Genomic DNA, 16,060 nt, shown 5'->3' with positions numbered 1-16,060 from the left:
CCAGGTGTCCTGGTTTGCAGGAAATCCCTCCTCAGGGGATAGGACCACGGTGGTCACACGGAAGACGGGACAGTGGTGCAGGAGGGCTCGGGGCTGAAACCCATGCCCTGCGAGACCTCAGGTCAAAGGCAAAATTGCAGTGGTGAGTGCTGAGTTAGGATCAGGTTTCAGAATTTGGGGTGGGCATGCAGGCTTTGGGAGCAGTCGCTGGTGTCGTCAGGTGCATGTGGCGACAGATGGCAGTTAGGCCGTGTTGGGCACCGCAGAACACGCAGACTTGTGGAACCACTTGCCGACCACCTGAACTAATGTAACATCGTGTCAGCTGCACTCAAAAAATTAAAAGAAAAAAGAATTTGGGCATGGAGGTGCAAGAAATTAAAAGTCTCTGGCAAGACCGTAGTTAAGCAAGGACAGTATGTATCATTTGCGTTTTGTCTCACATGGAAAAATGTTCACAAAAGTTTCATTGGCAGTGCCAATATGTTATCTAATTTCAGATATCTCTGTATGAGATACGTGTTCACACACACTCACATACAGTCTTTTATTAGAACTGGAACATTGTTTAAGGTCAGGAGATCCACTTTTTCAGTTTCATCACTGTGATAGAATTCCATCATTTTTACTTGGCCCACACACGTTTGCGGGCTTATGTCCACCTTTGAAATCCTATTTTAGTATTTTTTAGAGATATGTAAGTAGTCTAAGTAGAAAGTTGTCAAGACAGAGTTAACAGACAGAATTCTTTGTTTACATCAAACTGAAAATGCCTCAGAATGAGTGTATTGAATCACTGTGAGACAGTCCGAGAGGAGGAGGAGGAGGAGGAGTGGCGGGCGTGCCGCCCCCGGGAGCCCGGCCCACGTCGGCCAGGCAGGGAAGGGCCAGAGGCAACAGCCTCCCTGTGAAGCATGTGCTTCCTGGCCTGTGAACTGGGGAGAGGACCCAGGACCAGCAGAGGTGACAACCTCCCTGCCTCCCTGGGGCCGGGAACTTCAAAGTCTCTACAGTGGGAACATCTTAACCTCCTTCTTGCTGTTGGTGAGAAATGATGTGTTAAATTCCACAGTCAGTAGCAAATCACATTTGCTTGTGATTTCTTCAGATTTTCACTTGTCGGTGGTAATTCTGGGCTGTTGTAAAACTGTCTCTGATCATCTGTGGTAACAAGGTGGGGCCTGGAAACCTCGCTGTGGCCTTGCTGTGACCCTCTCCCACCATGCAGCCCTTGGCCAAAGCCCCTGCCAGCCTCCCACTTGCCGGAGCGGCTGGGCCACAAAGGCTGCCCTCGGCGGGAGAGGCGCGGACATCATCAGTCAAGCAGAAGCATGGAAAGCTTTGTAGGAAAAGTGTTATTTTCTGAATGTGAAAACAACCACCTATTTTACTGGCAGGTTGGCTCCCTTCCGGTTCTCGCCCAACACTCCCTGTGTCGCGGGAGGTGAAAAGTGGCCAGCTACACAGGGACGGGGGTCTCTGCACTCAGCTGTAGAAAGAGCCACACATTGCTTTCTCCACCCTTGGCCAAGTGTCCTGTGAGCCATCTGCACATGCAGATGCATTTCCCAGTGTCACTGGCAGTGGAGGCTGTCTGTACACCGTGCAGGTGCTTGGAACTGGCATTTGGAGGAGCAGTTGGGACACTGCTTCCTTCTATCAGCAGAGCCACCTCTTAATTAATTGTTTCCTACTCTAATGGAATAATTGTGCAACAAACTTTTAGTGACAGTGGCCACAACAGAAAAGAGAATGAAGTGCTGTCCTCCAAATACAACTCAGCATGTTGTTTTTATACATGCTTAGAAATGTGCGGTTTTTTTCTCTTCGAATTTTAGAGAAACGTAATTAACTGAGTTTTGGTTTTCATATCTCTTTGGTGCAGGAAATAGACAGTATGAGCCTGACCATTGGAGAAGACATTCATCCTCTTCTGGGTAAGTGCACCACTTACATTCTCGGAATAAATCAGTTTTATCAAAGATGGAAGTAAAGCATCTGTCTTTATAACATAAATCTTTCATATCAGTTGCTAAACTTTAAAAGAATTCAGATGTTAAATCCTGACATGGGGCTAAGTTAACTTGGTTTGCAGATAAAAAAGCAGATAAATTTGCTTCTTCTCGAAAAAGGGTGGAGAGAAAGAGATGGGGAGTCTGGCCTTAAAGCCCGGGGACACCCTTGAGAGTGAAGCTCTCAGAACAGCATTGCAGTTGTCCTTGGGAAGAGAGTGGCCTGTGGGGTCTAGACCTAGTTTTTCATGAAAAGGAAAATCAGCCTTTTTGGTGACTTCTCCCTCGTATCCTATAAAAAAGTGCTCTCTTGACTTATTTTCAGAGGTTGTGGTCCCAAACAGTTGTTAACACCTTCACCCTTACTTCTCCATCTGTGTCTATAAGGGGTGGTTGATTTTTTTTTTTTTTTTTTTTTTTTTTTTTAGTGAGTTGGAATCTTACTCTGTCCTGCTTTTTTTTAATTTAACACTGGATTGTAAAGATTGTAAGGATTGGAGACATGATACCCTTTGTATTCCAAGAATTGTTTCTAGTTATTAATACAGAAAAACCTTCCTGGCGGGAGAGCCAGCTCTGCACCGAGGGCCTGGCCCTGCCTGGGAATCATAATGGTGTGTGGCCCACGGGTCTGTTCCTGCCAAATCCTCCTTTCCATTTCACTTTTGCCAGGCTCCAACTCAGAGTTCCTGACAACAGTGCATGAGAGGCAGGCCTGGGCCCAGCCGACAAATACCAGGCATCAGACGGGAGGCCTGTAGGGGTGTAGGGGGAGGAGGCAGTCGTTCAGTCTCAGGAAGCTTAATTTATGATGCCACTAATGAGGGGTTCATTTGTTGCTCTATCGGAGCACTGAACAGCACTTATTTTTAAAAAATGTTCTAGATACTCCAAGTTTCATGGAAGAATTCTCAGATAATTTAAGAATTGTAATTTCAAGGCCAGAATTGTACTGAACTCAACCTCTGGGGTATCGATAATGGAAAGAAATCTAGATTCAGAGGTTAGAAGACACACCCTGCATTAGTGGCCTGTTCTGCACCACATGCCGTGGCTCTGGAGGTTCCCAGCACTCTCAGATAATGCTCACACGCGTTCCCCAGAAGACACGGCCAGTTGTTGCTGTCTGTAAAAACAAAATAAGCCCTAAGCATATTCACAGTCCAGTTTGCATATTGCCCCTGATGAATTACCCTCACAGCTCAAGTATGCAGAGCGCCTGGCTTTGTCTGACCTTAAAATCCCATCTAGTATTTACCAAAACAGGGGTACAGTCTCTAGGTGTTCTAATACTTGTAGGTTTTGGGGCGCCTCGGTGGCTCAGTTGTTAAGCGACTGCCTTTGGCTCAGGTCATGATCCCAGGGTCCTGGGATCGAGCCCCACATCGGGCTCCCTGCTCCGCAGGAAGCCTGCTTCTCCCTCTCCCACTTCCCCTGCTTGTGTTCCCTCTCTTACTGTGTGTCTCTCTGTCAAAGAAATAAATAAATAAAATCTAAAAAAAAAATACTTGTAGGTTTTACATTTGAAACATCCACACTACTTCCTGCAAGGCCTTCTGAAGGACATTTGCATATCTAGTTACTTTCCATGCAGCTTTTGTAGGACCTACAACCTGATTCCCCAACTTTAGAAATAGATTTGTTTCATTCCACTTATGGTGTTTCCTGTCAACATTCTATTCCTTTCATTTCTGCTCTTTTGAAACCACTGTTGCTTCCAGAAGTTTCATTTCTTTGCTGCTTATTTTTATAACTTTGAAATAAATTTCTCATCCCTTAGACGAAAGAGTAGACCTCCATGAAAATTGTTTTCCCCCTTTATAATATCTGAACTCCAACTTGTCAGTAAAATATTTGTAGTCATTAACAAGCTTAAGTAAGTCATTAAGTATGTACAGTCTCTTATATTTGAAAAGCCAATGCAATAAGTTTCTGTAATCTTGTTGTTGCATAAGTTAGTTACCTCTGCAGCCTAATCTTCTGAAATGTCCATGTATCAATTTAAAAATGAAAATAAAATAATATATTTATCACTCATAATTAAATATTTCATATTTCTTTGATTATTTGGAAGACATTTCATGATCTAATACATTGGGATCTTTGGGAAGAAAAAGGGTGTTGAATTTTGTCAAATGCTATTTCTCCATCAACTGAGATGGTCATAGGCTTTTTTTATCCTTCATTCTGTTAATTTGTTGTGTCATGTTGATTGATCTGCATATGTTGAACCATCCTTGCTTCCAAGGGATAAATACCACTGATCATGGTGTATGATGTTTTTAATATTCTGTTGAATTTGGTTTGCTAGTATTTTGTCAAGGATTTTTGCGTTATTGTTCATCAGGGGTATTGGCCTGTAGTTTTCTTAGAGTGTCCTTGTCTCGTTTTGATATGATGAGGGAATGCTGGCCTCATAAAATGAGCTTGGAAGTGTTCCTTCTCCTTCAGTTTTTTGGAAGAGTTTGAGAAGGATTGGCATTAATTCTTAAAATGTTTGTTAGAATTCACCAGCAAAGCCATCTGGTCCTGGACTTTTATTTGTTGGGAGGTTTTTAATTACTGATTCAGTCTCCTTTCTCATTGATTGGTCTGTTCAGATTATCTGTCTCATCATGATTCAGTCTTGGTAGGTTGTATGTCTCTAGGACTTTATCCATTTCTTCTAGGTCATCCAGTTGTTGGCGTGTAAGTGTATAGTTGTCACTTCTGTAGTATCAGTTTTAATTTCTTTCTTTATAATTTGATTTGAGCCATCTGTCTTTTTCTCTTGGGTAGTCTAGCTAAAGGTTTGTCAATTTTGTATATCTTTTCAAAAAACCAATTTCGTTTCATTTATCTTTCTTTATTATCTTTCTTGTCTCATTTATTATATCTTTAATCTTTGTTATTTCCTTCTTTCTGCTATCTTTGGGCTTAGTATGTTCTTTTTCTAGTTCCTTGAGCTGTAAAGTTAGGTTGTTTATTTGAGATGTTTCTTTCTTCTAATGTAGGCATTTATTGCTATAAACATCCCTGTTAGAACTGCTTTGGTTGCATCCTATTATTTTTGCATCCCATTAGGTTTTGTACGTTGTGTTCTATTTTTGTTTGTATCAAGATACCTTTTGATTTCTTCCTTGACCTATTGGTTGTTCACAAATATGTTGCTTAATTTCTACAGATTTGTAAATTTTCCACTTTTCTTCTTCTTACGGGTTTCAAGTTTCACACCATTGGGATCAGAAACTATACTTGATATAATTTCAATCTTGTTAAGTTAGGGGGGTGAGGGACAGAGAGAGAGGGAGAGAATCTTAAGCAGACTCCACGCCCAGCATGGAGCCCAGTGAGGGGCTCAGTCTCATGACCCTGAGATCATGACCTGAGTCGGAATCAAGAGTTGGATCCCTAACCAGCTGAGCCACCCAGGCACCCCTCAACCTTGTTAAATTTTTAAGACTTGCTTTATAACCTAATGTACAATCTATTCTGAGGAATATTCTTGTGTGCTTGAGAAGAGAAGAGTGTGTTTTCCTCTGTTATTATAGATGTCTGTTGGGTCCATCTGGTTTAAAGTGCAGTTCAAGTCCAGTGTGTCTTTATTGCTTTGTTGTTTGGATGATACACCCATTGTTGAAAGTGGGGTATTAGATTCCCCTGCTATTATTATATTGCTATCTACTTCTCCCTTTAGTTTTGTTAATATTTTCTTTATATGTTTACAAACTTTATCATCTTTTCATTATAAAAGGTGTCAACAAAGTAAGTATAAAAGGAGTGTATCTCAACAAATGCCACGTATGACCAACCCATAGCCAGCATCATATACAATGGTGAAATATTGACAGCTCTTTCTCTAAGATCAGGAACAAGAGCAAGATGCCCACTCTCACTACTTCTGTGCAGCATAGTACTGGAAATTCTAGCCATGGCAATTGGGCAAGAAAAAGAAATAAAAGGCATCCAAATTGAAAAGGAGGAAGTAATATCTGTTTGATGACATGATCTCATATGTAGAAAATCCTAAAGACTCCATCAGAAAACTTTTGGGACTATTAAATGAATTCAGTCAAGTTGCAGGATACAAGCTCAAATTAAAAAAAAAAAAAATCAGTTGCATTTCTATACACCAACAACAGACTATCCAAAAAAGTAATTAAGAAAATAATTTTAATTATAATAGCATTAAAAAGAATGAAATATTTGGAAATAAATTTAACCAAGGAGGTGAAAGATCTGTATAATGAAAACTATGAAACACCGATGAAAGAAATTGAAGACATAAATAAATGGAAAGATATTTTGTAAAATGTTCATAGATTGGAAGAATATTGTTAAAATACCCATACTACCCAAAGCAATCCACAGGCTCAGTACAATCCCTATCAAAATTTTAATGGCGTTTTTCACAGAAATGGGACAAACAATCCTAAAATTTGTATAGAACCACAAAATACCCCGAAAACCCAAAGCAATCTTAAGAAAGAACAACAGAGCTAAAGTTGTCACATTTCTTGACTTCAAACTGTATTACAAGGCTAAAGTAATCAAAATAATGTGGTACTTGCACAAAAATAGACTCATAGATCAATGGAACAGAATAGAGAGCCCAAAAATAAAACCTCATATGTAGTGGTCAGTTAATCTTCAACAGGGGCTCCAAGAATACACAATGAAGAAAGGAACAGTCTCTTCAATAAATAATGTTGGGAAAACTGAATATCCACATGCATAAGAATGAAATTGGACCCTAAACTTACACAAAAATGGATTAAAGACTTTAACATAAGACCTAAAACTGTAAAACTCCCGTAAGACAATATAGGGAATAACCTCCTTGACATCGGTCTTAGAAATGATGTTTTGGATATGACCCCAAAAGCACAGGCAATAAAAGCAAAAATATACAAGTGGGACCACATCAAAGTGAAAAGCTTCTGCATAGCAAAGGAACAGTGAACAAAATGAAAAGGCAACCTATAGAATGGGAGAAAATATTTTCAAACCATATATCTATCTGATAAGAGGTTAATATCTAAAATATAAAAGGAACTATTGTAACTCAATAGTAAAAGAAAATAAAAAAACCAAATAACCCAATTGAAAAAGGAGCAAAGGAACTTGAATAGACAATTCTTCAAAGAAGGCTTATAGATGACAAACAGGTACATGAAAAGGTGCTCAATGTCACTAATCATCAGGGAAATGCAAATCAAAACCACAGTGATACATTACCCCGTACCTGTTAGAATGACCATCATCAAAAAGACAAGAGACAAGAAGCATTGATGAGGATGTGGAGAAAAAGGACTTCTTGTGCACCATTGATGGAATGTAAATTGGTGCACACTGTGGAGAACACTATGGCAGTTCCTCAAAAATTAAAAATGGAACTACCATATGGTCTAGCAGTCCTACTCTGGGTATGTATACCTAATGAAAAGGAAATCAGTGTCTCGAAGAAATATCTGCACTCTAATGTTCATTGCAGCATTATTCACAGTAGCCAGTGTGGAAACAACCTAAGTGTCATCAACAGATGAACAGATAAAGAAATTGTGGTAGATATACACAAATAATATCCAGCCATAAAAAAGAAGGAAATCTTGCCATTTGTGACAGTGGGGATGATCTTAGAGGACGCTATGCTAAGTGAATCAAGCCAGACACAGAAAGACAAACATTTAATGGTATCACTTATATGTGGAATCTGAAAAAGTCGAACTTAGAGAAACAGTAGCTAGGGGCTCCGAGGTTGAGGAAATGGGGAAATGTTGGTCAAAGTGTACAAATGTTCAGTTACAAGGTGAATAAATTCTAGATACCTAATGTACAGCATGATAACTATGCTAAAAATAATGTGTACTTGGAATTTGGTGAGTGGGTCTTGAGTGTTCTCACTACACACACACACAAATGGTAATTATGTTAAGTGATAGAAATGTTAGATTAATAGTGGTAATCATTACACAAGGTATAGTTATATCAAAACACCTTAAATATATTCAGGTCTTTATTTGTCAATCATACTTCAATAAAACTGGTGAAAAAAAAACAAAAACAAAAATAAAGAGGGTGCCTACGTGGCTCAGTCAGTTAAGTGTCTGCCTTCAACTCAGGTCATGATCCCAGGGTCCTGGGATTGAGCCCCAAATCGGGCTCCCTGCTTGGCAGGGAGTCTGCTTCTCCCTCTCCATCTGCCCCTCCCCGCCCATTTGTGCGCTCTCTCTCTCTCTCTCTCTTGCTCTCTCAAAATAAATAAAATTTTTAAAGAAACAAGAAAGAAAAAGAGAGGAGCCTGGAATTGAGACATGTATAAAACAGATGCATAAGCATCAGACTGACTAACAGTGGTTGTCTTTGGGGTGGGGATGAAATTACAAGAGACTGGTCATTTCCTGCATTTCTGTTTTGTTAAGAAAGACAGTTATTTGAATTGGAAAAAAAATTATTTGAGAGGGACCCAAAGACACAGAAAATTTTTTCTTTATTCAACATTCTCTTGGCCAGAAGTCCTGATTGATTCCATATACGGTGTATAGGATTGGAACTGCCTGCTTATGCAGACTGAGAGCTGTGGAGTTGCTGGGGGTTGTCATGTTACCTTCTAACATGGGGTCACCATCTCCCCTGCTCCTCTCACCGGTCAGTTCCCACTGCACACCAGAGTACTGACCACTCCACTTCTCATTGTATGCAGATTTTCGGTCCTTTTAATTTTTACCATCTGTGGTCAAAAAAGAACAACACGTAGTTTAATTTAGTTTGCATTTCTCTGAGTATTAGTGGAGCTTATTTCTTTCATATACTTACTGGCCATTTGTAATTCTCTCTGTGAACTACTTATTCATATGCTTGGCTAAATTTTTCTTGGGTGATTTTTTATATTGATTTGGCCTTTTTTCAATATTATGGGTATTAAATCTTTGATGTTCATCTCTGTGGCAGATATTTCCTTCTTCCTGGCTTCCTCATTTTGGAATTCATTATTCACATAGAAACCTAGGCATCATCCTTGATGTTTCCATTTCCCCAAGTCCTGACAGTCTGTTGGGAACAATGATGTGTGGAACCACAAAAGACCAAATCATATCTGGAATTCACACTCTTCTTAATATGTCCACTGCTGCCACCATAGTCCATGCCTCCATCACCCCTCTCACTGTGACTTCTGAAGCTCCATATATATGGACAGTGAAGCCCCCTCTGCCTTCAGTAGCCTCTTCTCTGGCTGTCCCTTTACCTCGCTCTGGCAAACCTGGCAGTCTCATAATTTAGCTGTTGCTTCTGTACCTTCGTGTTCCTCATTCCTGCTTCCAGACTGTTCTAGTAGTAAGTAGAACTACCTAATGAACTATCCCAAGCCTTAGTGGTGTAAAACAAACATCTAGTATGCTCACAGACTCTCAGTCAGAGCAGGCACAGCTTGTCTCTGCTCCATTGCGTCTGGGCCCACCTGGGAAACCTGAAGTCATACAAAGTCCTATTCATTCACATTTCTGGCTTATGCTCCTCTTGGCCAGGGGCCTCAGTTTCTGTCCACATGAGCTTCTCCATTAGTCCACGGGGACTAGTTTGGGCTTCTTCCCAGCGTGGTAGCTGGATACCCAAGAGCTAAACACCCAGGCTGAGGCCATGTCACTGTTTGTAACCTAGCCTCACAAGTCATTCATCAGCTCTGCTGCCCTATTCTGTTCATCAAGGCAGCCAAAAGGGCCAGTCCGAATTCAGGTGAACATGAAGTATACTTTCCTCTTGACAGGGGAAGGGGGGGCCTCCACAAGAGCATAGGAGACTAAATATATTGCTGTGGCCATTTTTTGGAAAGTACTAAAACTACAGACTTTAAATCTCCTGTCATCCAACCCTACCACCTACCCTGCCATCGTCCTTCAGATTCTTCAAGATTTTGGCTCCTGGCTCCCTGGCACTCTTCCCACCGTGTGTCTTGTAATAATTTTTGGTGATTTCAATAGCCTGTAGATAGTCCTTCCCTGATAACAATTCCTTGACCTGCCATTCCAGCAATGGGGTCTTTCACCTTCACCTTATCATTCCCAGTAGCTCAGCCACTCCATAACTTGTTTCAAACACACTCCAGCCACACAGCTCACTGTGTACAGATCCAGGTGATTCTTTGGTCAGATCAGAACTGCCCAGTCCATTGGTCCAACCTGCCCTTCATTGGGCCTCACACTTCTTATACACCCCTTCTTCCTTGTCCTCCCATAACTGTTTATCTTCTATGGTCAGTGATCAAAGTGACTTCCTTGTTTATACTCTTGATGGCTTTGCCTTTCTCATTTTACTGTGTTTATGTGGTAAAACCACAAACCCAGGTTAAATCCAATCCTCTGCATTTGGGATGTGGCTAGAGAAAGACCCACAGTCATGCTTACTAGTCCCAGCTTAAGTTCATGCTCCCTGCCCAGTGGTCATCCTCCATTCTTTGCTGCTGTCCAGGTGCTGCACCAGCCCTCCATCCCTAGCCTTCCAGCACTTCCTCCTTATCCATAGTCACAGCTGACAGCTTTGCTTTCTGTACATTCCTTTAGCCACATTTGTTCTCCCCCAAGTATCTATGCACCATCTAGATTCATAACCAAATACCATGAGAAGTGGACAAATCCACAATAACAGAGGTAATATCTATTCTTTCACCTACTCATATGGACAGACTGACTATGCTTTTAGCCTGGGCCAGGCACAGCTGTACTCAGCTCTCTCTCCATCATCTGCTCAGTGTCACTGCTGACTCACAGATCCTTTACAAAAGAAAATGGGTATGGTCTAGCAAAATGAGCACTTCACCTAACATGAATACATGAGCTGTAAGAAGCAGTGTTGAACAAAGAAATTAATAAAATATCATTATTGCTAAACAGTTACTAACTGTAAGAAAACAAATATGCAGAAACAATTGACTAAATTGTTGACTAAAATTGACTAAAATCCCAGATCATCACAAGAAAAGTGATGAGTGTTTCTGGGAAATAAGATAAAAAGAAAAGTAAAGACAAACTAAATTTCTTATCTTGCTTTAGAGAGGGAATAGAATTGTAATAAATCTTGATGTTTTTAGAAAAATATAAGTTTATGTGTGTGTAAAATGTAGGGATATGTGCTGGAAGAAGGTGGTGATTGATGGTTGGATGGATTAAGTAGGTGGATGGATGGATGGATGAATAGATGATAAATACGTGAGTGTCTATCATATCCTTTATGCACCTGGTGTCATAAATCAAAATGATAAGCAAAATGCAAGGAGAAATAGACCCAGTGATAGGGAGTATTAATTAACACATATCTGTGAGAAATGAAGAGATCAAATGGACCAGAAATAGTGACATACATTTGAACAATCCTTTAACAAGCTTATTCTGATAGAAATATACAGAACAATAAATGCCCTTTTGTTTATGTTATCTTCCACAAATGGACAGTTCAAAAATCTAACCATGTGTTAGGCTCCAGAGTAAATCTCAACCAATTTAGTGAAAAGTAGAAATCACATACGCTGTATTTTCTGTACACAAGAAGATAACTAGAAATCAACAGAAAAATAAAAAGCAAAAATCTTTCCACTTGGAAATTAATCCATTATTCTAAATATTGAGGAAATCAAAATCATTTTCAGAAAGCATAACAACAGTACTATATTAAAAAAATAAATGGGTGGGCAGTTACGTCAGGGAAGACAGGGTATAAGAAGCACCAGGAATCTATCTCTCCATCTAGACAACACTTCTACTGTCAGAAACTGTTTAAAGGAGCTATTTTGGAACAGTATGGAGCCTGAAGACTTGCAGCTTCCAGAAGATAGCTTGACTGGTAAGCTGTGGTTAATTCCCATCATTTTTGGCTGCCCATCCTCCAGCCCCATGGCAGACAGCCATGCACACATTCCTCGGGTACCTTGCTGGAGCCAGGGTGAACAATGAGGACCTTGGCCAAATATCAGGCTCTTGTGTAGTAGTGGTTGCTGTTTTTGATTGCTGAGATGCAAGCATAGAGGCTGGCCACCATTGTTTCAACCTCCACTGGCTGAAGTGGCTTTCATAGCATTGAATGGGGCAACACATGTGAGTGGGTACCCCCCAACTTCTTGCTTTTGTGGGAGCCAGACACTTAAAAATCAGGACATTCAAACACAAGTGCACATGCAGGGGAATTTAAAAAGCCAATGCGTGGACAGGGAAAAATGGAGGCTCAGGAAAGGTGTGAGAAGACCTTAGGCTTTCCCCTCAGGCTGGTCTCCAGCAGACACACAACAACAAACAGCAAACACTAGGAGATGGGGAGAATCTGATTTCCAGAGGTAGAACAGTATGATTCAATTTTTATGATGTCCAGTTTGCAACAACAACAAAAAAATCACAAGGCTTACAAAGAAATGTGTAAGTGTGGCCCACTCAGAAGGACAAAATAAGTGGACAGAAGCTGCCCCTGAAGAAGCCCAGATGTCATATTTAATAGACAAGACTTAAAGATCCTCAAAGAGCTAAAAGAAGACACGGACAAAGGAAAACAAGGAACAAACTGAGAATATCAAGAGATATAAAGAAATAAAGATTACAGAAAGAACCAAGAAGGTATCTGAAGCTGAAAAGTATAATGACTGAAATGAAATCTTCTCTAGAGGGGTTCAAAAGCAGGTTTGAGCAGGCAGAGAAAGAATCTGTGAACTTGAAGATGGGGCAATTGAAGTTATTAAGCCTGAGAAAAAGAACGATGAATGAAGAAAAGTGAACAGAGTTTTAGGGACTTGCGTGGTACTAGCAAACAAACCAGCATATGCACTGTGGGAGTCCCAGAATGAGAAGAAAGAGGTAAAAAAGAATATTTGAAGGAACAATGGCTGAAAACTTGCCAAATTTGATGAAAGACATGAACCTACAAATTCAGGAAGCTCAACAAACTAGAATAAACTCAACCCACACCAAAATACATCATAATCAAACTGGTAAGGGCCAGAGACAAACAGAGAATCTTGAAAGCAGCAAGAGAGAAGTAACTCATCAGATACAAGAGATCCTCAATAAGCTTATCACCAGTTTCTCATCCAAAACCTCAGAGGCCAGAAGGCAGTGGGTTGATATACTCAAAATGCTGAAAGGAAAAAAACTGTCCACCAAAAATTCAATATCTGGCCAAACTGTCCTTCAAAAATGAGGGAGACAGTTTACGGATCACTCAGAGTCAGTGCTACAGACCTGTACCTTGCTCCTGTGACCTCCCTGCTGTCTGCCCCACTCGGCCGCACGATGCTGGTGGACCTCAGCAAGTGGTCCAGGCCTTTGAGCCTCACCATAGAGAGAGGCTGGCATGTCCACTACCCCCCAGTGTGATACACACTCTGGCTTCTTTAAAGAGCAGTACTGGAAAAAGCAATAGGGAGTCACTTTGGGGTTAAGGCATGGCCATCTAGATGAGCTGCAGGGCTGGGTGAGAGGTTGTCAGAAATTCCAAGTCTGTGCCTGCTAAAGTGGTCATTCTTCATCTGTGTAAGAAAAGCTAATCTGGAGTTGTGAAATGTTGTGTTAATTTTACTGTTTGCTTATAGTTGAATAAAAATAAAAACATACGGATGAAAAAAAAATGAGAGGGAAATAAGGACATTCCCTGATAAATGTAAGCTAAGGTGAAGGAGGTCATTACCACAAGACCTGCCATGCAAGACTTGCTGAATGGAGAGCTTCAGGATGAAATGGAAAGACACTGAACCAAACTCCAAAGCCTCCAAAGACAGAACAAGATGAATGCATGGGCAATTACAAAGCCAGTATTGTAATTTTGGTTTATTACTACATCTTTTATTTTCTACATGATTTAAAAGACGAACACATAAAAATTCAGTTATTAATATATCTTACTGGGCATACAGTTTATAAAAATGCAAAGTGTGACTTAAGTCACAGGACAGCCTGGAGCTATATCAGAGCAGAGTTTTGTTTTGTTTTTTAAATTTTTTATTTAAATTCAATTTAATTAACATATAGTATATTACTGGTTTCAGAGGTAGAATTCAGTGATTCATCAGTTGCATACAACACCCAGTGCTCCTTACAACAAGTGTCCTTCTTAATGCCCATCATCCAGTTACCCCATCCCCCCACCGCTCTCCCCTCCAGCAACCCTGTTTGTTTCCTATAGTTAAGTCTCTTATGGTTTGCCTCCCTCTCTGATTTCATTTTATTTTTTTCCTCCCTTCCCCTATGTTCATCTGTTTTGCGTCTTAAATTCCACATATAAGTAAAATCATACGGTATTTGTCTTTCTCTGATTGACTTATTTCACTTAGCATCATACCCTCTAGTTCCATCCATGTCCTTGCAAATGGCAAGATTTCATTCTTTTTGATGGCTGAGTTATATTCCATTATATATTTATAAACAATTTTCTTCATCCGTTCATCTGTCGATGGACATCTTGGCTACATATTTTGGCTATTGTGGACATTGCTGCTATAAACATTGGGGTGCATGTGCCCCTTCCAATCACTGTGTTTGTATTATTTAGATAAATACCTAGTAGTGCAGTTGCTGGGTCATAGGGTAGCTATATTTTTAACCTTTTGAGGAACCTCAGAGCAGAGTTTTTGTATGCTATTGCAATCAAGTTATTGGTTAACTCAACTTAGACCGTTAGAACTTTAAGGTGTTAGATGTAATCCCCACAGTAAACACAAAGATAATAGCTATAAAATATATATACACAGAGAAGGAAATGAGAAGAGAATTAAAATGTGTCTCTACAAAACAAACAAAATCCAAAAAAAAAAAAAAAACACAGTTAAACACAAAAGAAGACAGTAATGGATGAAATGAAGGACAAAAAGCTCTAGAGCACATAGAAAGCACAGCAAAGTAGCAGAAGTCCCTACTTATCAGTAATTACTTTAAACTTAAATTTATTAAACTCTCCAGTCAAAAGACAGAGATTGGCAGAACAGATTTTTTAAAAATCTGACATGCTGTTTATGAGAGATTCACTTTAGATCCACAGATACAAGTAGGTTGCACATGAAAGGAGATAAGCAATATGCCTGATAGAGTTCAAAATAATGGTCATAAAGATGCTCACTGGAGGGGTACCTGGGTGGCTCAGTCGTTCAGCGTCTGCCTTTGACTCAGGTCATGATTCCAGGGTCCTGGGATCGAGCCCCGCATCGGGCTCTCTGCTCAGCTGGAAGCCTGCTTCTCCCTCTCCCACTCCCCCTGCTTGTGTTCCCTCTCTCTGTGTCTCTCTCTCTTTCTCTCTGTCAAATAAATAAAAATCTTTAAAAAAAATGCTCACTGGACTGCAGAGAAGAATGGATGAACTCTGTGAGAACTTTAACAAAGAGATAGAAAATATAAAAACATATCAGAGTTGAAGAATACTATAACTGAAATTAAAAACAGGGAATCAGCTGTAGATTGGAAGATGCAGAACAGATCAGCAATCTGGAAGACAAGGTGATAGAAGTTGAAGAGAAAGAAAAAGGAGTTTTAAAATGAGGATAGGTAAAGGGATCTCTTGGACAACATCAAGCAAATAAACATTTACATTATAGGGGTCCCAGAAGGAAAAGAGAGTGAGAAAGGGGCAGAAAAATTATTTAAAGAAATAATTAAAAATTTCCCTGGGGAAGGAAACAGACATACAGGTTCAGGAATCATAGAGTTCCTAACAGGAGGCCCACACTACAACGCATAATAAGTAAAATGTCAAATATTAAAGATAAAGAGAATTTTAAAAGCAGCAAGAGAAGCAACTAGTTGCATACTAAGGAAAGCCCATAAGACTGTCAGCTGATTTTTCAGCAGAAATTTTGCAGGCCAGAAGAGAGTGGCATGATCTGTTCAAAGTGCTGAGAAGAAAAAAATGGCAGCCAAAAATCCTGTATCCAACAGGCTGTCATTTAGAATAGAAGAAGAGATAGGGTTTCCCAGACAAACCAAAGTTAAAGGAGTCCATCACCACTAAACTGGCCTTACAAGAAATATTAAAGGGACTTCTTTAAGTGGAAAGTAAACAGCCATAATTAGAAGCGAGAAAATTATGAAAGGAAAGGGGACTCACAA

The 16,060-nt window shown here is 40.1% G+C and overlaps 1 protein-coding gene across 5 annotated transcripts in view; it reads left to right on the top strand.

Moving 5' to 3' along the window:
* The window catches only part of FAM120B (family with sequence similarity 120 member B), a 110,793-nt gene that overhangs the window by 75,056 nt on the left and 19,677 nt on the right, over nt 1–16,060 (top strand). For all 5 annotated transcript variants that reach the window (XM_088023787.1, XM_088023792.1, XM_088023789.1 and 2 more), the window contains one exon: nt 1,886–1,937. In XM_088023787.1, the coding sequence (XP_087879913.1) occupies nt 1,886–1,937 (52 nt within the window). The remainder of the gene's footprint in view (nt 1–1,885; nt 1,938–16,060) is intronic.

The sequence above is a fragment of the Eumetopias jubatus genome, unplaced genomic scaffold (genome assembly GCF_037043125.1).
Source record: "Eumetopias jubatus isolate StellerSeaLion01/CBP00866 unplaced genomic scaffold, mEumJub1_p1.0 scaffold_6, whole genome shotgun sequence".
NCBI classification, from domain to species: domain Eukaryota; kingdom Metazoa; phylum Chordata; class Mammalia; order Carnivora; family Otariidae; genus Eumetopias; species Eumetopias jubatus.
Note: the sequence above shows the minus strand (reverse complement) of the source record. Positions and strands in the feature narration are given on the sequence as shown.